This window comes from Phoxinus phoxinus (genome assembly GCF_949152265.1).
Source record: "Phoxinus phoxinus genome assembly, chromosome: 5".
Lineage (NCBI taxonomy): Eukaryota > Metazoa > Chordata > Actinopteri > Cypriniformes > Leuciscidae > Phoxinus > Phoxinus phoxinus.
Window position 1 is genome coordinate 55,616 of NC_136880.1, and position 23,030 is coordinate 78,645.

The 23,030-nt window shown below is 42.2% G+C and overlaps 2 protein-coding genes across 2 annotated transcripts; both read right to left on the bottom strand.

Moving 5' to 3' along the window:
* Nucleotides 1-948: 948 nt before the first annotated feature.
* Nucleotides 949-3,979, bottom strand: LOC306999019 (uncharacterized protein). The gene is made up of 7 exons (XM_079613414.1): nucleotides 3,095-3,979; nucleotides 2,806-2,913; nucleotides 2,183-2,371; nucleotides 1,826-2,056; nucleotides 1,632-1,728; nucleotides 1,450-1,494; nucleotides 949-1,335 (listed from the first exon to the last, which is right to left on the bottom strand). Exons 4-7 carry the CDS (start codon nucleotides 2,027-2,029, stop codon nucleotides 1,232-1,234), a joined length of 450 nt encoding a protein of 149 aa, XP_079469540.1. The 5' UTR covers nucleotides 2,030-2,056; nucleotides 2,183-2,371; nucleotides 2,806-2,913; nucleotides 3,095-3,979; the 3' UTR covers nucleotides 949-1,231.
* Nucleotides 3,980-5,769: 1,790 nt separating this feature from the next.
* On the bottom strand, nucleotides 5,770-9,409 carry LOC306998260 (uncharacterized protein). The gene is made up of 2 exons (XM_079612182.1): nucleotides 8,893-9,409; nucleotides 5,770-7,939 (listed from the first exon to the last, which is right to left on the bottom strand). Exons 1-2 carry the CDS (start codon nucleotides 9,201-9,203, stop codon nucleotides 7,042-7,044), a joined length of 1,209 nt encoding a protein of 402 aa, XP_079468308.1. The 5' UTR covers nucleotides 9,204-9,409; the 3' UTR covers nucleotides 5,770-7,041.
* Between the last annotated feature and the right edge of the window lie 13,621 nt (nucleotides 9,410-23,030).

The window sequence follows — 23,030 nt, forward strand, 5'->3', positions numbered from 1 at the left end:
GCCGTCCGCACTAGCAAAGAGGCTAAGGATAGCCCCTAGTGTCAGTTGATAGCAGCCACTTCTGGATCCATGTCTGGAATCATTAATAAACATACAACAAATGGTTATAATGCAGGCATGAAAACAATAAACCTGCAGTTGCGTGACTAAAAAGATGTGACACTGACTAAAACCTCATCCAGCAGAAACATTGGGGGTTTGGTTCGACCGTATTCAGCCACTGTTATATTAGCAGCTTGATGTCGCTGTGGTGCTCTCGTCACACCACAGTCCTTCTGAAAAACACTACATCTGCTATAGAAATTACAAACAAATAATGTCAAAAACACAGATTTAACACATGAACCAAATAACCTTTAGAGACACAAAAAACATTTTCTTCTCTTAAAAAAACAACCCTTCGGCATCAGAAAAAAAAAAAACCTAACCATGATAACAACTTTTTTAAAAGTACAATAACTATTTAAAATAAAAACAAGAAATGTTTGCCCTTTTCTGCTGTTGGGCAGTCCTCTACACTCGCCACACTAGCAAGAGGCTATAAAGGCCACATCTGTTGCGGATGAGGAAAGCTCCCGACACCCTGGAGAAACTACCTCCAACATTTGTGTTTTGAATCCAGGAGTCGCACATCAAATTTATTTCTGTACACTTCTTCCTTCTTTTCACCAACACAATACTAAACCTATAACAAATGGCTATAATTAAGAACATTAAAATCCCATCTGATATGTTGACCGCATGAAAACTGCCACAATGCCGGCATCAGGACAATATAACAGCCATAAACTAATAATGATATTAAACAACATTTCTAAAAGTACAATAACTATTTGCAATAAAAACAAAGGTGTTTGGCCCATCGCTGCTATTGGGCAGTCGCCACACAAGCAAAAGGCTAACAGGCTGTTCCAGTTTTGGGTTTGTCTAAAAATACGATCACTGATACAGATCACTGGAGATCTTTATAAATAGGAAGATAAGCCTGTGGAAGTGGCAGGACTTGGAAGCTGTAAGGGCTCCCTGGTACGCTTCTGGTTACACTTGTTAAAGACACAAGTAACTACAAAAGATACATGGCTCCACAGGGCCAGTCTAGTATGTTTTTTTTTATTTTTTTTATTCCTGCGTTATAGACACCGTTCCTGCGGGCTTCTTTTCAGACACTATCTTCTTCGACTCACTGAAAACCAGACATTGAGTTAGAATGAATTGTGTCATTTCTAATGACTCACCTGGATGCTGGATGGGTCGAGGAAGCTCTGCTCTCTCCTGGGACCAGTAGTGCTTTAAGCACATGGGCTGGTGCGCCTCCTCTTTCTACAGCTGGCTGAGCTGAAGCACAGAGACCCACAGAGAAAAAAATCTAAAACGCTCTTTGCCACTTACATGCAGAATGTAGATTTCATCATCAGAACTGTGAGTCAAAATGAATAAAATTGTAATTACCTGAAGCATGGCAGTTTGGCTGAGGTCCGTCAGGCCCCACTTGTCCTTTTATTGAGAGTTAGGTTAGCTCTATCATTTGAGGTAACAATTCACATAGTTTTGCATGTCCAATCACTTATTTCCTGTAAGCAGTGACCTTTCAAGAATTTGATGCCTTGGAAACAATATAACTATATTCATACCTGGTTGTGTGGGCAGACAGCATGTCTGTCCTACGCCCGGTGCGTTAGCGGAGACGGTCTCCGAGGGCACGCCGTCACTGCGTTCCTCTGAAGTTTTCTGCAAGTGCAGTTATATGACTGACATTTGAGAGTGGCTCTAGCCATAAAATGCCATTTTACATCCAGACTTAAATCCACGCCAAAATCCATCTCACCATCATCTGCTTCATTAGCCCAAAAAGGTCAAAATCTGACACAGCGTGCGTCCCTCTGCTCAGCTCCTCAGAGAGCTCCAGAACCTGCTTGGTCAGATCATCTTCAGTCAGAGAGCTGAATTTGTCCATGTCACATGGAGGCATAACGTCGCTAAGTTCCAAACTGCAATCTGCTCTTTTCTCAGCAGCCATCTCAAAGGCCATCAGGGCGTCTCTGCTGGATTGTTGTATCTAGAACACAGGGCAACATTAAAATGCAAAATAACAAGCGGACATTTGCAACATGTGCAGTTGCTGGTTCAGTCTTGCCCTGACAATACTTCGAACGTAAACAAGAAGTGACGTCACTTAGAGCACCTTTAAGAGTGTTTTGGTGCTGCTCTTTACATGTGAGCGATCAGTGTCTTTTGGTTGATAATGCCTCTTTTTAAGCTAAGAGGAGTCACTGTGGACTTGCCCTGTGACTCTTGACGGGCCTCCTCCAAAAAGGGCACGCAGATTATGACACGGTCTGCCAGCAGCTTCTCTCTGCCGGAACCATGGAATCTGAAGAAAAAACAAACAAACAAAAAAAACAGCATTGTTGAACTCACCTGCAAATTCGGTTTAATAAATAAAGGAATATGTTAGAGTATTAGAGTATTACACCATTAGAGTAACTGCTCCCATGTCTTCAACAGAAAATATCTGTGATGGAGCTGCTCACTGACACTTTGCTGATTGTACGGCTAGATGATCTTGATGGAAGCTCAGTCTGAGTCAACATAAATTTACTTGAAGACTGTGCTGTCTAAAATGCCTGTACAAAAACTATTGCATTTTTACAAGCATCTTCACAAGCTTCAGATCATATATAGCCTACACATATTATATGCACTTTTCTCTGGTCTGCGGCTCTGACCTGAATGTCACGACTGCACTAAGTAGTCAGCAAATACAAAAAGCTCATCCACCAAACACATGGGGGTTTTCGTACTTGCCTTAAACGCCTGACCGAATCCCGAACTTGCATTGGATCTAGTTCCAGATGGCTTTATGGAGCATGGAAGTGTCCACACCCTGGTGTGTGGCCATTGTGTTGTGTTGCACTGCACAAACATATTCATTTGTATAGAGGTTTTTGCAATAGACAGAAAGAAAATAAAAATACACTGTAATCACATTGACTGTGGTATACTAGAGTTTAGAAATATTGGGAGAACAGACTCCTCCACTTGACAAAAGTCCCAGACCATAATGCGATAATAATTGAACAGTAGAGTTTGATACCGTGCTGTGTGGCCACTTTGTTGTTCGTCAAATTGTGGGGATGGATTCCCAGATGATAGCAATCCCTGGCGAAATAGTCCCATTTATCGACGTCAATGCCATTTCGTGCGACTGCTGTGGATGCTTTTGTTGAAGCAGTCGTGCACGTTGCTGAGCAGGCGTAGTCAGGCCAAAACTGAAAGTAGAAGATCCTTGAAGTCTTCTTCAAGTCCTGGAATATGGGCACAACAACAAGAACCTCATTCATCAAATACATGTGGGTCTTGAATACTTGCCATAAACGCTTTGGTCAACTTGCTTCATCTGTTGTTCACGTCGCTGTATTCATCAGGCAGGCAGGAGAGTTGTCTGTTGTCCATCATACGGCCACACCCTGCCGACAATGTGACACCTGTACCTGGAACATACAGGGGAACTACAAAAGGACATGACTGAATAAGTATGAGACTGACTCCATGTTATGTGACTGCCTAATCGCTTCATCCAGGACCATATAAATAATTAGGTTACCCTTTTAGGATTTTGAAACGTTCTTTGCCACGAACATGTGGGATGTACATCTCATTTTTAGAATAACCGGAGCATTACACTCATCATTGGACTCTATGCTAGGAGGATGAGAGACTACAAGAATACTATTAAACACAAACAACACATTCTCTTATTGACAATATATCATTGAACTAAAAATGCACATGTCTGAGCAGACACGACACAGACAATAGGTACTGCCTCCTGGTTCAACTCTCTTTAGCCCCTGGATCACTGGCTTAACGTCACGGTGTTCATCAGGCGGCATCCTTGTCCATTATACTTGCAGTGCACTTACCTGTAGGGGTCACCTGCTACAAACACCTGGAAAAGACAAATACGTGAGAGGCTCTAATAACTACATACAATGAATATATCATGAACAGCCTAAATATTATTCCTCATTTCTTTGGATTGTGAGGTGAAAGGTGATATGAATGGACAGCTGAACATATTTCCATGAACTTGAGCTTCATCAGAGGCGTGTTGTGTCTGCGTCTCTCAGTCAGTGTGTATGTGGCAAGGGTTTGTTCCTGCGTCCAGAGCTGAGCGGTACAGTCTGATGAAGTCTTTATAAAGTGGAGCACATACCAGCCACGGCTCTCCAAATCTCACCGCTCCTGTGAAGAGGAACTCGCTGTAAACAATGAACAAAAATACATTAGCAACATACTAAAAAGTAAGAACTTACATGTCTATCCTCCTCTGGATATCGTGATATCTCCATCACGTGGAGACAGCGACTGTAAGAAATAAAGACAGATTACTTTATGTGTGATATTGTGTGTACACAAAGGTTTGGTATCTGGTGTGTTTCAAGTATGAATATTGACACAAAGATAAACATATATTTGTACATTTGTGCTCTTTTTCACTTTTTTTTAGCCTACTAAAAATTGTCCTTTGGTGCTGACCTGTGGACTTGACATTCAACACTATATAAATACATAAATGATAAAACAGTGATTTGCAATGGGTAAGAAACTGCTATTATTAGAAAGTAAAATGTTTTTTTTCACACATGTTTTCTATGTCAATATATATATTCAAATGTATTTTTTTTGTTTTCTATGTCAATATATATATTCAAATGTATTTTTTTTGTTTTCTATGTCAATATATATATTCAAATGTATTTTTTTGTTTGTTTTCTATGTCAATATATATATTCAAATGTATTTTTTTGTTTGTTTTCTATGTCAATTTATATATTCAAATGTATTTTTTTTTTACTCTGATCTAAGCTAAAATAGTTGTGTTGCTTATTTTTTTAAGACTGTCAGTAAATCGGACAAATCACGTGAGACATTGTAATATAAACAAACATGGCCGCACTCATTTACTTTGAGCGAGTCAATGGCGGCCAACATTTCTAATAGCGGCTGGTGGATTTTGGCTCATTTCTCAGCGAAAACTCAACGAAAACGTCTGGAATATACAGCGGGGAGAGTGTTCATCTATACGGTTCGAACGAGTTCAGTGCTACTCGGAAGGCTGGAGATTTTTATTTACTTTTTGAATTGTTTCCTCCCCGGACGCCGAAATCTTTACCCGCCTATCCAGTTGGACAGCGCCATATTTGTCACAGGTAAGTTAATGTTTTCAGATGTAAAGGCTTTACGCATTATTTGTGAAAGTTTGTATCATCATTTGACTCTTTTCTTCTTTGCATGTCGCGTCTCACAGACCACGGCCAGATTATTTAGTTTACATTCGTTTCAGTGGAATTAGTTTCTGATGACAATTTCAAGTTCATTTTCAAGACAATTTCAAGCATATTTTTTAAGTATAAATGTATTTTTTATTTTTGTTTTGCTTAAAGTTGCTCTAAGCGTTTTTTAAAACATTTATTGTCACATGCAGCAAACATCTCCTCACTATCCACTAGCTAACTTACCTGTCCCCGGAACACACTGTTAAAAGACGCAGTCTGTGGCCCAAAAAAACAACAAACTGGGCTAACAGGCACTTTGAAACATAACAAATTGTTCCAGCCAATAACCAAGAAGCAAGAAGGATTTGGGGGTGGGGTTAGAGCGCGGATGAGGAGGAGGGAGGGTCTAGCTAGCCTCTGGGTTTTTTTGTTGACAATACTTCGAACGTAAACAAGAAGCGACGTCACTTAGAGCACCTTTAATGCTGCGTTCACACCAAGCGCGAATATGCGTCAGGCGCGAGTGATTTCAATGTTAAGTCAATGGTAAGGCGCGTTTAGGCGCGTCTGGAGTTCTTGCGGCGCGAATGAGGCGTTTGGCGCGGCGCGGTAGACGCGAATTCGCCTCATTCGCGCGTCTAGTTCGCGCGAATGACGCGAATTGAGCGTTTGGCGCGTTTGGCGCGATACGCGCGTTAAGCGCGAATTGTGCTTTTTGTGCATTCACGCGTTTGACGCGAATTCGCGTCTGCCGCCCGAGTTGAAAAATCTGAACTTCTGCGTCAAATTCGCGCCGCGTTAACCAATCAGGAGCCTGCTTGATGTTGTGGCGGCAGGCCCGCCCAGAGTCATTCATTCAAAATGGAGGAACGTATTTTTTTTAAGTTTATATTTTTATTTATAATCAAATTATTTTATGTTTGGCCTGAATAAATTATTTTGAAATATGACAATGCCTAGTGTGGTTCTAATGCACAACATATACATCATCAACACATCATAACTTGATTTTAATATATGACACATTCATTTTGTATTGAATGCTATTTATTCCATATCTAAATCTTAATTATATGAAACATTATTATAGTGTAGTGTGTCTACTACACTATACTGTCACTATACACTATAGTGTAGTGTGTCTACTACACTATAATAACAGAACAATAATAATTATAATAGTGTGTATACTTTAGTGTGTCTGGACAGTGTTGTGTGAGGAAAACAAAGAAATCACAGGACAGGTTAAATACTTTGGGAGGCTGGCTCCATTTATCAGCAAAACAAAAATAAATCACAGATTTTACAGTAATAACCTGAACAAAGAAATGGCACAGACCTATAGAATTATTATCGTGGAATTATCGTGGAAAACCGTTGAAAAAGTTATTGACTCAGGGTCTAAAATTATTAAATGTGCATGTTGTGGTGGACCTGACAGCCTGGAACTGGGCCAGCAGGAGTAGAGCAGACAGATAGACCAGACATGACCTGCAAAACAGAGAGGAGGCAGAACAAAACAACATACAAACCAATAATCAACATATTGCATTTAATAATAAAAAAAAATATATATATATACACATGTGTGTGTGTGTGTGTGTATATATATATATATATATATATATATATATATATATATATATATATAATATATAAATAATGGAGGTAAAACTCTTTTAAGATAGTCATGCTCTTTATAGGTTTGTGGGTGGCTCTTAAAAGAGCCGTTGTGGGGAAGTCATGAGGAGGACTTCAAACACTACTCTGTCGGCTGCCATGCTACCGCTCCCTCCGCCGAGAAGTGTGCCATGAAGGCATCCCTCACTCGGACTGCCTCTCTGGAGGAGTTGTTTGCCGCAACCCGACCCAGACCTGGCAGCGGCTCCTCTCCAGCTTGTCCCGCGCCCCTCACAGCAGGTGCCTCTCTCCCCTCCGAACACCTCATGAAATTGTGGAGAAGACACGTCGCCTTCACACACTTCTCCGCAACTTCAGGGTGGACCTCGATGAGCCGCCGGTACATCCTCCATTGTGAGGAGAGGATGCCAAAGGCGTTCTCCACCACCAGCCTGGCTCTGGAGAGACGGTAATTGAAGACACGTCTCTCCGGAGGAAGGCTGCGTCCAGGGAAGGGCCGCATGAGGTTCCTCCGCAGCGGGAACGCCTCATCAGCCACGAAGACATGGGGCTGGGGTCCTCTGTCTTCAGCACCAGGTATATGCTGGTCAGGAGGCAGGTGAAGTGTGCCAGCCTGGAGAGCCTGTCCAAAGGCGGAGTTCGCCAGAATCCCACCGTCACTGGTCCTGCCGTACCCCCCAACATCGATCACCCGGAAGCGATACTTCGCATCCACAACTGCAAGCAGAACGATGGAGAACGTTCCCTTGTAGTTGTGGAACTGGGATCCTGAGTTTGGGGGTGCCTTCATCACCACATGCTTCCCATCCACCGCTCCAACGCACAGAGGGAAGTTCCATCGCTCCTGGAATCCCTCTGCGATGGACCTCCAGTCATCGGTGGTGGGCACAGCCATGTAGTCCTCCACAAGGCAGTCCCAGATGGCAGTCACTACCTGGGCGACGATCTGGCATACTGTGGAGACACCAACCCTGTAGCTGGACGCTATCGTCCTGAACGAGTCCCCAGTGGCAAGAAACCTAGAAAACATTTTTATAAATATTATTAAAAGTACACTTGTAGTTACATATTCAACTATACAATCAACAGGTATACTATTAAATGGTTTATGGTATATTAAAATGCCAATAATCACTGTGTTTATACAGAGAATCATGACACTGAATATTTTAATTTCTAGGTTAATGTCTAGGTTATAGCTAACTCAGTATCACTAGTAAGATCACTGTGTTTATACAGAGAATCATGACACTTTCTAGGTTAATGTCTAGGTTATAGCTAACTCAGTATCACTAGAAAGATCACTGTGTTTATACAGAGAATCATGACACTGAATATTTTAATTTCTAGGTTAATGTCTAGGTTATAGCTAACTCAGTATCACTAGAAAGATCACTGTGTTTATACAGAGAAACATGACACTGAATATTTTAATTTCTAGGTTAATGTCTAGGTTATAGCTAACTCAGTATCACTAGTAAGATCACTGTGTTTATACAGAGAATCATGACACTTTCTAGGTTAATGTCTAGGTTATAGCTAACTCAGTATCACTAGAAAGATCACTGTGTTTATACAGAGAAACATGACACTGAATATTTTAATTTCTAGGTTAATGTCTAGGTTATAGCTAACTCAGTATCACTAGAAAGATCACTGTGTTTATACAGAGACACGACAGTATCACGTCTGCCAATAGAATTTTAATTTCTAGGTTGATGTCTAGGTTATAGCTAACTCAGTATCACTAGAAAGATCACTGTATTACAGAGACACGACAGTATCACGTCTGCCAATATAATATTTTAATTTCTAGGTTGATGTCTAACTTAACGTTAGGTTATAGCAGTTAACGGAGTAACTTACGTTATCACTAGAAAGAGCGCCAACAGTGGTATCCGTACCACAGTTTAAAAAAAATATTGATAGCATAGCAAATACTGTATTTAAAATAGCATATACATTTACTAACCGAAGACAGATGGACAGGCGCTCCGCAGCTGGTATAGAGCGCCTGTAGTTGGTGTCCTGGAGGGTGATCCTCGCTCCGATGCGGGACAGCAGGTCATCAAACTGGGCGCGGGACAGGCGGAAGTACCGCTGAAACCGGCCGTCATCCAGCCGCAGCTCCTGGAGCAAATGGTGAAATTCGCCAAACTGGGTTCGCCTCCGAAGGGTCTGGTGGACCCAAATACGGCGACGATGATCCCTACGCCGCTGTTCTGCTCTCCAGAGTAAATACAGTGCGGTGACTCTCTCGGTAAATGATCGCTCATCAGACATCTTGTAAAAAGATGGCCGCCAGCGGGTCTCGAAACTGACTTTCGCCTCTTGACGCGCGTGACGCGCGTAAATTTCGCTTCAAACTTTTTTTTTTTACGCGCGTCAATTCCGCTCTTGACGCGCGAATGAACACAAAGTGGTCACGCGAATAACCAGACGCGGCAGGCGCGAATTTTGACGCATATTCGCGTTTGGTGTGAACGCAGCATTAGAAGAAAAGGTTCTATCAGGCGTATTTGGAACCCCTAAAAGGTTCTATACAGAACCCTTTTTAAGGCTTCAATCAAAACCTTAAAACGTAAAAATGTAATTCACATAAAAAAAGTCACCCATGCAACGAATTACAACTACAAAATGTTGCAGAATAATGTAATATAGCCTATGAATGAATAATAGCCTAAATAACCTTTGTGCCAAAAGGGTTCTTTCTTGTAATTATAGAACCTTTTTAGCATAAAAGGTTCTTTGGAGTTGAGTAAAGAACCCTATGGTTCTATATAGAACCCCAATGAACCCTTTTTTCTAAGAGGTATTCCCTATGGGGGGAAATGCACGTTATTTTCCTGGTTTCCCCTAGGGGCACTATTGAAGGTGTTATGAAGCATTGTAATGGCTCAATGATCTGAAATCATGTTTCTGAGTATGTGTGGATGTCTGAGAGCAATGTGTGTCTGCGTTGACAAAAGTGTGTGTGTGTGTGTGTGTGTGTGTGTGTGTGTGTGTGTGTGTGTGTGTGTGTGTGTGTGTGTGTGTGTGTGTAGGGCCTAAATATAATACATGGGTTTAAGGCGAGTGACAAAAATCATAATATCCTGAAGGTCATATTTTACCCTTTCTGTCTATACTCTCTCTTTCCCTCGTGTGTGTGTGTGTGTGTGTGTGTGTGTGTGCGTGTGTGTGTGTGTGCAATAGTATTTAGAAGAAAAAAAATGTTCATGTTGAAAGCATTTCGCTCCATACTCTGGGCGGGGGGGACCACTAGGAGATCCCCTTGCACCCAGAGTATGGAACCCCAACTCGGATTCATCACTTAGATACACAGGTTAAAACTCACACTTAGACTCTTAGTCCAGGTTACTCCCGCCGTTTACCCGCTTCGGGGAATCGCGACTTCGGGCATGGGGCAGCACCACCGCCCACCCTCCTACCGCGTCAGGGGACCAGGGGACCCCCACCACGCCACCCGACTAGGAGCTCTGGGCAGGGACCCCCACCCAGGTCCACCCTCTGCCCGACTCGGAGGACTAGAGCTCCTGCACAACTTGGGCCTCCACCATCACCTGTGCACCGGCCGGACCCGGGGTCCCACACTTAAGCCCGGGCATTACTGTCCCAGCCAACCCGGGCCTTCAAAAATCCGCGCCACTGGTACCCCGTAATCGACTTTGGTTTTGGTTCTCGGGGGAACCAGAGCTATGGGCAGGCACCCTCACCACGGACCGCCCTATGCCCGCCTCAGGGAACCAGGGGCCAGGCCTGTGGACCCCCACCACGCCACCTCCTCCGCCCGACTCGGAGAACCAGAGCTCCAGCGCAGCTCTGTCCTCCGCCCTCACCCGCACACCGGCCGAACCCGGGGGCCCCACACTTAAGCCCGGGCATTACTATCCCAGCCAACCCTGGCCTCCAAAAAAAAAAACGCGCCACTGGTACCCCAAAATCGACTTAGGTTTTGGCTGGGGTTCCCTGGTTCCCTCCGGCCGGTCAAGCTTCTCCTGCCTCAGCCCGCCTCTGGGAACCAGGGCTTTGGGCAGTGGGGGACCACCGAATCACCCCCCTCTGCCTCTGCCTCTCCCTCCCCCTCTCCCTCTCTCTCTCTCCCTCTCTCTGCCCGCCGCTTTTGTCTTCGCCTCCCCTCCACTGGTTCACCCCACGGCCTCCGCCCCCCACACCCCCAACCCCGGGGGGGGTCGGCCCGGAGGCCGACAAAAACTTGGATCGAGGGCTTACTTTCAATGGATCGCAGCGATGGAGCTGCTCTGCCACGCACGAAACCCCGACCCAGAATCAGGTCGTCTACGAGTCATTTAGCACCGGGTTCTCCACAAACTTGAGGTGCGATAAGGGGGAGAGGGGCGACGCTCTTTCGGCCACCCCCCCAGTTCCGGTCACGGACGGCCTTCCTCGCCGGCCCAGAGGCCGGCTATCCGGGGCCAATCAAAGTCCCGCGGCGCTGCGGTATCGTTCCTTCTAGGCGGGATTCTGACTTAGAGGCGTTCAGTCATAATCCCGCAGATGGTAGCTTCTCAACTAAACCTATAAAGTCCATTTTTAGGACCGTCTTTGTTCCGACAGGAGCTCCATTCAACCGTGCCCGAGTCTGAGGCACTCTCCCTGTGTGCCAGCCAGGGAGACTGGTTGTTGTAGGAATCTCGTTCGACAGCACATTTCCTGGACACTGCTTAACACCCCAGAAAAAACATCCTCCCCAGGATGTCAGAAACCGAACCAAAGCTGCGCAAGACAGGTAGGTGCGAGGTACTCATGGCGGTCTCTCAACCATTTTCCCATCACCATGTCTGAGAAGAGCACTTGTCCACTCTCGACAAAAACCCAAAGGTCCGTCATTGCTCCGACTTTGCCCGACATTCGAGGCACTCTCCCTGGTCGTCAGCCAGGGAGTAGAGTATTAGTGGGAACCTGGCCTGACCACACCATTTCAGTATCTGTCCGTTTTTTGTTTTGTTTGACTTTTAAGGAGCACCTTCCTCCAGCACGCCTGCTTTCCTTCACCTTGTCCGAGCGGAGCACTTGTGTACTCCTCGACAAAACCCCCAAGGTCCGTTTTAGGGAAGTGATCACTCTGACCGCTGCCCGTGCACGCAGACCAATGCCCTATTGAAGGTAGTAACTTTGCTGGGAAATCTAATGTATTTCACAGACATGAATGTAAACAGAGGCTACAACCCACATATGATAAAGGAAAAATGGGGATACACGCGCCCAATGAAGAAATAAAATGACACGATAAAAACTCAAACACTATAACAACGTTAGAAAAAACAGAACCGATCATTCAGATCGACAATCTCCTTCATAAGTCTTTCCATCTACTTCATTAGATGGGCTGAACTTTGAAGAAAAGGGAGGGGCTGATTATAATATTTTACAAAACGCCGCTTTATACGCCGTCTTTGTCAGACAGAAGCGCCGCAAATTACGGCGCACTATGGATGGCCTGCGGCGTCAGAAACGGTGTCATTGGCTGGATTAAAAAAACGCCGATAATGACGGCGATTTTGCTTTACAAACGCCGTAATTTGCGGCGTTTGTACCACAGACCGGCGTACTTTGCGGCGTCTTTTCGTCTTAAACGCCGGTGAATGACAGATGACAGGCGTTTCGTTAGTGGCGCAATTTGACCCTTTTGGCGTTCCATAGAGCTGCGCTCAAAGTGCGCGGCGACGTAGCTGAAAAAGCATTTTTTTTACTTTGCATCTGAATAACGTACGTGTGGATAAACGTCTGGCTATTAGCCTAATACTTATAATATAGCTAATACTCATGTTTTTGTGGGTTGTACACAGTGAGTGTAGACATTATTAGTAATATATATATATGTATATATATAATTTATATAGGCCTATGTTTATATTTTTATTCATTTATTTATTTATGTGTGTGTTTAAATGTATAATATTGCTGCCTAGGTAAATCAAAAACAGAAGGTTCAAAAATAAAGGTAGCCTATTCATTTATTTTTTAACTAGTCATTGACTGATTTTAATTTACCCGTTAAATGTAGAGATGGGTTTCTCTGTTCTCTGTTCTGTTCTTTATATTCTGCATGTCTCCTCAATCAAAACCATCTTCAGATCAGTTTATTAATTTTTAATTAATTAACTTTAAAAGAGACCAGTAAAATGTGTGGTGGGGGGTCTGGACTCAGGGTTGGGTATGTGTGTCCCATGACCAAAACTTTGCATTTCAGGGCTTGACATTTACGCTTGTTTGCTTCTAAGTGAAAGTGTTCTTTGTGTGTGTGTGTGTGTGTGTGTGTGTGTGTGTGTGTTTGTGTGTTTGAAGGGGCGAGTGAAGGAGGATTTTACTTGCCCAGCCGGACAAGTAGCTTAAAAATAGCTAGGGAAGCATCGAAACGCAATAATTATTCTGATTTTATTCTGCATTCAGTGTAAAGAGCGCGTGATAATGTATTTCTGGTAAGTCGCGCCGCTGTCTCTTTGTGAGAGAGACTTTCTTTCATGGAGAAATCGGAACAAATGAGCGCAACAGCACACACGAATCTCATATAGTTATTTACCGCAACACGACCAATGGAGCGGATTTTCTGAATATTATCACAAACAAGCCTTTTTAATTATCATAAATGTTTTATTATATAAACTAACAAGTAGCCTATTTAATATTAAGTTACTTACATTTAAGATACATTATTGACGAAAATAGTTCCAAAGCAAAACAACAATAAGCGCGGTGTTTTGTTACTGAATGATTGCGACTCTGCGTTTTGAACGAATCGTTTGAATGAATGACTCGCTTATTAAGACGGTCACGTGCTGCCACCTATTGGCGGTTTAGTTTCATTGCATTTTTTTCTTGTATATTCAAACATTTATTTAAAACATTAATCTCATAACATCAGGCTATTTAATGCAGTTGCAATTTTGCAGTGTAAATTATTTAATTTGATTGGTAACAGACCTTTTTATTATTATAACTGAATTTATTGATCAAATGTAATGTTTGTGAGCGACAGTGCAAAATCTTACACAAATATACAAAAGTTACACTTACACTACACTTACAGTAGGTCACATGAACAGTTACCTGACGTAAGATGAGAGAAATGTACATATTGTACATACAAACTATCACGTTGCACTCCCATTAAATCATGATTGTCATATTTATTTGCAGACATTTTTTGGTACTGTATTTTACCAAATAAAAAAGGCAACATCACTGTTTTCCAGCCCTGTTCCTGGAGGCAAACCACACACAACACACTCTCCATCTCTTCATCACCACATCTCCATCCCCTCATCATCTTCAGGAGAAGAGGTGCTGTTGTGCCTCAGGGTTAGGAAACACTCGACCACATGTCTAAGTGAGGGTCACACAGAGTTTGGTGACAAGACCAAGAAAATGTTTTTAAGAAGAGTTGAAAAATTATGCACTCACAGTACATTCAAATACAGTGTACATTGCCCTGCATATTATGCTTGTTGTGGTGCAGTCGCCTATAGAACAGGGGTTCCCAACCCTGAGTCCTGGAGACACACCACCAGCACACATCTTACATGTCTCTTTTGTATATAGTTCAGTAATTAAAAATTAATAAACTGCTCTGAATCATATGGTTTTGATTGGTTTTGATAAACAGAACAGAGAAACTCATAAAACATATGTTTAACAGGTAAGTTCAAATCAGTCAATGACCAGTTAAAAAAATAAATTAATACATTCTTATTTTTGTTTTCTTTTTACCTTTCTTCTGTTTTTGATTTACCTAGGCAGCAATATCACTTTTAAGCACGCAAATAAATAAATACTAACTTTATGTATATGAGATATTACTAATAGTTTCAACACTCTTGTACAACCCACAAACACATGAAAACAGTGTGTGTTACGATCATATCCCAAACTAAAAAGGTACAATAGTGAAGATAATATAATTTAGCCGTTTATCCACGCGTTTATTCACGCACGATATCACGCGTCATTGGTCACGTCAAGGTACGCGACGTTCGAGACGGTGATTGCTTAGTTTGCAAAGTAAATGCACAAATCACACCTCATAAGCGCACGTGTGTGTCAAGAGGTGAGCGCGCGTGTGTGTCACGAGGTGAGCGCGCACAGAAAGAGATGGGAGAGAGAGAGGGACTGACAGGAGCGCAGAGAATAAGTTTGAGAGAGAGCACCTGAGTAAACTGCGTGAGAGGAGTTATTATTGCACGTTAATGGATAATAGCAAATACATTTATTGAGCACGGAATCGTTTTTTCTTTGCTCAAACAAATTTTTTTTTTGCGATTGTTAATTTCTGTTCAAAATATAATGCAATGTGCTTGCAAAATATAGTTCTCTGTGCTCAAAACTTACAATTACTCGCTCAGGATTGAGGCACACATATAACGCCATAAGAGTCTCCCCATCAACCGAACAAAAGTGTTGGAGAGCAACATATGGGTCATGGATATAGTCTAGTACACTTAGAGTCAGACTTACTATTAGTAAGATTAAGCTGCAATTGAAGTTGAGCTCCACGACATACTTGAGGTCACAACAGGCTTTATCTCTTGGTGTTTTCTTCAAGATGTGTTTGACATGTTGAAGTTGCTGCCAGTACTCTCTCTGAGACACACGGTTTGAAAGGCTCAGTTACAAAGTTTGTACCATCATTTATTTTGCCATGTATTTTGATAAAAAGAATGTTTTTATTTGAATGCACTTTATTATACAACACTTTTGTTTTTTTAGTATTCATTTCTAGCAGTCTTGCCCATAACACAAGTACAGTATTTTGTACAGTTTTTTTGTTATGCAATTTCGGAAAGTGTTATTTTGAGTCAATTAAATCATTCTCTGGTTAAAACACAACCTGTGTGTCTTCCCTACTGACTATTATAATACAAATCTCAAATGTTATGTCTTCAGCAACACAAATTTTTTAGTTTTGAGGCTCCCGCACACTTTTAACCCTGAGAGTTATGTACAAGTCCACTGCTGCAAACATCATTCGTATGGTGCAGACCATGCTCTGACATCAGATCAACACATACGTTAAGTGTCCTTGAAAACACACTCTTCTAAACCGACCTGAACCTCCTCCAGACACACTGATGCAGACGGCCTGTGGCTCCGTGTAGATGAGACGCTGCACACATGATGGTCGGCCGTGTGGTGGACTGGCTGTATTCTGTGGTTGATCTCCTCAAGCTCTTCCTGAGGACACGTGTTCTGATGGAGTTAGTAGATGTCTGGGAGGATGTGTGTGTAGCAGGAATCATGGAACCAGGTGATCAAATCACAGAAAAATGTGCAGTGAAGAGTATTTTAAGATATTTTACATCTTTGGTATGCATAAGACATTATAAATACGATTTATAACATTAAAGATACACTAAATTAGTGAGGATGATGATGACGTAGGAGGTATACATAGTATTCATAATTTCGATTTAGTTATGTCATAATTTCGAGTTTTAAAGTCATAATTTTGACTTTTTAATCTCAGAATTTCGATTTATGTCAAAAGTTTGACTTATTATCACATAATTATGACTTTTAAAGTCATAATTACGATTTAGTAAATCATACATTTTTATGTCATAATACTTAAGAATGTCATAATTTCGTTTTTTTTTTTCTTATGTGGCGGGAATGGGCTTCCATAGCTCTCCTGTGCTGCACACGCTGAATTATAGTGACAGCGCATATGGTTCTCAAAACTCAAAATGAACACAGATTGACATGAAAATATAGTAATCTACGGAGCCCCTAGTCTTACTTTGTCAAAAAAATTTATTATAACTATCTCGTGGCCTCAAGATAATAACTCGTGGCCTCAAGATAGTAACTCGTGGCCTCAAGATAGTAACTCGTGGCCTCAAGATAATAACTCGTGGCCTCAAGATAATAACTCGTGGCCTCAAGATAATAACTCGTGGCCTCAAGATAGTAACTCGTGGCCTCAAGATAATAACTCGTGGCCTCAAGATAATAACTCGTGGCCTCAAGATAGTAACTCGTGGCCTCAAGATAGTAACTCGTGGCCTCAAGATAATAACTCGTGGCCTCAAGATAATAACTCGTGGCCTCAAGATAGTAACTCGTGGCCTCAAGATAATAACTCGTGGCCTCAAGATAGTAACTCGTGGCCTCAAGATAATAACTCGTGGCCTCAAGATAATAACTCGTGGCCTCAAGATAATAACTCGTGGCCTCAAGATAATAACTCGTGGCCTCAAGATAATAACTCGTGGCCTCAAGATAATAACTCGTGGCCTCAAGATAATAACTCGTGGCCTCAAGATAATAACTCGTGGCCTCAAGATAATAACTCGTGGCCTCAAGATAATAACTCGTGGCCTCAAGATAGTAACTCGTGGCCTCAAGATAATAACTCGTGGCCTCAAGATAATAACTCGTGGCCTCAAGATAATAACTCGTGGCCTCAAGATAGTAACTCGTGGCCTCAAGATAGTAACTCGTGGCCTCAAGATACTTTAGCTATACTTTAGCAAAAATAAAAATAACTAATGAATAATAACTAAGCCAAAAGTTTTTATTTTATTTGTATTATTATTGTGAGTGACTGCAGTGTGGGCATAAGCCAGACCTGAACGAGTCATAGATCTCCAAAATCAGTTTTAAAATCATAATTTAATATTAATGAGATTTTTATTTAAGTAAAGTTCGAATTCCAGATGTTTATATTTGTAAATGCTGCATGATTTTGACGTGGTTTCTGATCAATGGCCGTGCGCTTTCAAACACTGGAGCGGCCGCGGCGCAGAGTTGCCATGGGGACGGCGCGGGACCCCTGCGACTGGTAGCAGCAACACTCGCTCTCTCGCTGTTGTTTTCACTGCTTTCAGGTGAGATTAGTCTCTAAAGTCACAATACACACAACTGTTCTTGACACTTCTCTTACTTGTAATAGGGCTTGGGCGTCGTGACGTCATACTTGGCGTGGCGGCCATGTTGATGGCCTCGCGAATGTAAACATAACGTTACAGCAAGTGGAACGAGTAGAAGAAGCAGAGTTGGAAGAAAGAAAAAAGATGTTAAAATCCCAAAAAGGATGCGGAATTTACCGTGATACACTAAATAAGGAAGCCAGGGACCGGTATGTGGACAAAACCGGTACTATTAACGGTTTGGATCCATATGAAATTGGAAAAAAAGAGTGGAGCACCGACAACGACTTGCTGCCGCCGGTTTGCATAACCGATATCTTCGGCTACCTAGTTTGTTTTGTGAGCGCCTACACCTCAGAACAGTTCCGAAGCTACAAATCATTGGAGTCGCATGTAACTTACAGTTCACCAATGGGTGGGTTCAGGAGCTGCAGATCATAAAGCCGGCAAACAGTGGGAACACAGTAACGTTAATCCGGACAAAGGTAAGCTGTGCTTCACCTAACTGCTAATGTTAGTTTAGTAACAACCGTTCACACATGTAGCTGCTACTTTTAACTATGTGTTTCAAAAGTATATACACGTAACGTTATTTGAGCTTTTTTCCCGCTGTCTTCCCGTTTTAGTATTTTCCTGTAAAATATCCCGTATTTTAATAACGTTACAGTTTTGTAGTACAATTTTTTTTTTGTCAGCAGAGGGATAGCAACAGAAAGATGAGTGTTAAAATTTGTACAAAACAAACTAGGTAACGTTAGCCGAAGATATCGGTTATGCAAACCGGCGGCAGCAAGTCGTTGTCGGTGCTCCACTCTTTTTTTTCAATTTCATATAGATCCAAACCGTTAATAGTACCGGTTTTGTCCACATACCGGTCCCTGGCTTCCTTATTTAGTGTATCACGGTAAATTCCGCATCCTTTTCGGGATTTTAACATCTTTTTTCTTTCTTCCAACTCTGCTTCTTCTACTCGTTCCACTTGCTGTAACGTTATGTTTACATTCGCGAGGCCATCAACATGGCCGCCACGCCAAGTATGACGTCACAACGCCCAAGCCCTATTGACACGCTTCTGTTGAATATTTACTTTATAGACATGGTTAACGTTTGGTGTCTTCGGAAATAGTCCGTTAGCCTCAACCGTTTTCAGAGGAGGTAAGTTAAGCTAAGTTAACGTTAACTCGGTTGAGCTTTTGTTTATGAAAGTTTGGGCTTTTATCACCTCTTATGTGTAGATGAGAGGTTTTGTAAAGGTTTTACTGGGAAATTAGCTAATTTAGTTAACACAAACGTAAACGTATGCGATCGGTGACGTCACTTACATGGAGTGAGAAAGCTGCGTTGAAACTAACGTTAGCTCAATGGCAGAGATGTATAAAGTACTAGAGACCCAGACTTGAGTAAAAGTACAAGTGCTCTATCAAAAAAGTGACTTGAGTAGAAGTTGAAGTGCTCTTAAAACACCACACTTAAGTAGAAGTACTAAAGTTTTCAAAAAATGTTGTACTTAAGTATTGCAAGTAGTTTATTTTAAAATTTAGCCTACTACTCAAGTACTGAAAGTAAAAAGTACAAGTATTGTGTTATGTAGTTATTAAAGAAAGCAGTCAAAAGTTTGAACATCCTATTGTTTATATTACTTCAAAAATGTTTTAGTAACTTTAAACTATTTAAACAAAGAACGATTCAGTGCGTCGGCGTCCTCATGAAGGCTAACAGTTACACACTTCATTCTATACAAATTGTCTTTCACTCCGACAAATTAAAACGTGGACTCTAAGTTGGGCCAGGAGTGGTCCCCTTTCTCACCGCCACGATCACTCGAAGTTGGGCCAGGAGTGGTCTCCTTCCTCACCGCCACGATCACTCGAAGTTGAAGGTGGTGCTTCTGGTTCTTCCATCTCGAAACAAACTAACAAAGCTCAAGTGTTCTCAGTGGAGGCAGCGGAGCGGGAGCACGCGCGGTCTTCTCGATCGCTTGATTCGCGCACTGATGAGCCAGCTTCATCAAACCGGGACAGAACCATCTACCGCTCTGGCAGTGATAATGTGGGTTTGGAATGATTCGTAACATTTTTATAATTGTAACGAGTAACGATGCTGCACATAAAAAATTTATTGGAGTAAAAGTATTAAACTCATCGAAAATATGTTCTGAAGTAAAAGTGGAAGTATTAGAAAAAAATTATACTCTAGTAGAGTACCGATACAGCCTTTTAGTACTTAAGTACAGTAGTGAAGTAGTTCTACTTCGTTACTATACATCTCTGCTCAATGGTGAACAAATATTGATAAAACATGTTCTGTGATTTCAGCCAGGGCTGGACTGGCCATCGGGCATACCGGGCAAATGCCCGGTGGGCCGACGTGCTTTTTGGGCCGATACATATCATACTTTTTTTTTTTTTAACGGGCCATAAAACTCATACATCGGCGGCCTATTCATTTTATTTTGTTTAATTGACGGCGCTGGGTTAGTGCCGGTGTAATGCATTGGTCAAAAAACGTAAGCGTTAGTTTTTTTCCCACTGACAGACCGGCCCATGAAACGCGTAGATCAGCGTTTGCTTTCTTGGATCTAAGATCAGATTGGTTGTTTTCTTGATTGACACTGGGCTGGCCCAATCACATCTTTAAACACCTCCACCTTTGAGCGAGCGTGCCGTGTCAGTGTGTATCTGCCAAAATAGTCGGAGAGATGGAGAAGAAACGCACGGAATGTGCAGAGAAATAGCGTGAAAAATAAATACAGGCCCTTCAAGCAGACGCTGTAAAATGTGTCAAAATATATATTTTCTGCAGCAGCAGGACCTTCATCAGTGATGATGATGATTGTGAGGAGGATCAGGAGAGAGATGAGAGAGTGTAGAGTCCGCGGTAAGCAGAACTACTTTCAAAACACTTCGGCTATGAGTGTAGGAACCCATTACCCAGTTACACATTATTTCCACATCTGCATAGTTGACGATTACAGCAATTTACTAGAAGTTTAATAAGACGCGTTTGTATCCATGTTTTCCGCCAAAATAAAATCTTGATGCAGTTTCCGCCAAAATAAAAGATCACGTGCTTATCTCTTTCAAGTATAGAAATTAGTACAAAACTAATTATTAAAGTTTCCTTTATTTTTCAGTGCATTTGTGTTACAATTGTTTTATGGCTATTAGGCTACTGTCATGAGATTAATATTATAACTATTATTATGTAGTGTAATGTAGACAGACACTGTTACTAAAAGAGGTTTGATTTTTTTCTTTGTTTAATTTGCACACTTAATATATGGGTTGGAGCTTTTAATTTTGAACTCTCAAACTGCACCAGATTGATGAATTTAACATAAAAATGCACAAAATTTTCTTACGGGGGGGGCATGCCCCCGAACCCCCCTAGAGGGACAGAGGTCCTCACCACAGTTTTACAAAAGATCCAATGCAGCTTATAGCTTGTGTTTTGGATGCATCACTGTGGAGTATAGTTCAATTGTATTAATAAATGACAATTTTGTACTTATTTCATCTGTTAACTCTCTCTTTTTCCTACTCTCTCATTACATGGCATTAGTGGTTTTAATGAATAGGTGTTGAACAAAAACATATTGAAGGGCGTGCAAAGATGGGTGGTGTTTACGATCATATGTAGTGGGCCAGTCTGGGCCAAAATGCCCGGGCCGATTTTGTGTCCCAGTCCAGCCCTGATTTCAGCAGCAACAAAATAACCCATAACAGAGACAGGGAACTTTGAGGGAGCTCCACGACTTCAACATCTCTGAAGAAAGCGGCTGCCGGAGAAGAAGGAAATACAGGTGAACCGAGGAAGCTCATTAAATAACTTCATATCCAGTTTGTCACAATATTTTTCACCAATGTCACCATGCATCAGTTATTTTCCTATTTTTTTATTTCTCTAATTAAAATGTTTAATTAGTTTAATTTATTTTAAGAAGGTTTTGATATCCAAATGTAAGTTACACTGTATGAGCAATATTAAATGAATAAGTAAACCCAAAAACTAATTATGTTATCTAATTAAGAAACAATTTTCTGTATGTTCTTTATATTCTTTCTCTTTTCTGCATTTCATCTCTACTGTAGCTTCTTTACTTGTAATAGACCTGGCATTGTATAATAATATTGTTGGCTCTGTGACACATGGTTTGTTGTGTTCTAGATCCTCCAGTGCTGATGCCCTGGCCTGAGCCGTAGCAGAGTTGAGCTGATCATCGTCACATGGTTTGTTGTGTTCTAGATCCTCCAGTGCTGATGCCCTGGCCTGACCGTAGCAGAGTTGAGCTGATCATCATCACATGGTTTGTTGTGTTCTAGATCCTCCAGTGCTGATGCCCTGCCCTGACCGTAGCAGAGTTGAGCTGATCATCATCACATGGTTTGTTGTGTTCTAGATCCTCCAGTGCTGATGCCCTGGCCTGACCGTAGCAGAGTTGGGCGGATCATCGTCACATGGTTTGTTGTGTTCTTGATCCTCCAGTGCTGATGCCCTGGCCTGACCGTAGCAGAGTTGGGCGGATCATCATCACATGGTTTGTTGTGTTCTAGATCCTCCAGTGCTGATGCCCTGGCCTGACCGTAGCAGAGTTGAGCTGATCAACATCACATGGTTTGTTGTGTTCTAGATCCTCCAGTGCTGATGCCCTGGCCTGACCGTAGCAGAGTTGAGCTGATCATCATCACATGGTTTGTTGTGTTCTAGATCCTCCAATGCTGATGCCCTGGCCTGACCGTAGCAGAGATGAGCTGATCATCATCACATGGTTTGTTGTGTTCTAGATCCTCCAGTGCTGATGCCCTGGCCTGACGGTAGCAGAGTTGAGCTGATCAACATCACATGGTTTGTTGTGTTCTAGATCCTCCAGTGCTGATGCCCTGGCCTGACCGTAGCAGAGTTGAGCTGATCATCGTCACATGGTTTGTTGTGTTCTAGATCCTCCAGTGCTGATGCCCTGGCCTGACCGTAGCAGAGTTGAGCTGATCATCGTCACATGGTTTGTTGTGTTCTAGATCCTCCAGTGCTGATGCCCTGTCCTGACCGTAGCAGAGTTGAGCGGATCATCATCACATGGTTTGTTGTGTTCTAGATCCTCCAATGCTGATGCTTTGGCCTGACCGTAGCAGAGTTGAGCTGATCATCGTCACATGGTTTGTTGTGTTCTAGATCCTCCAGTGCTGATGCCCTGTCCTGACCGTAGCAGAGTTTAGCGGATCAT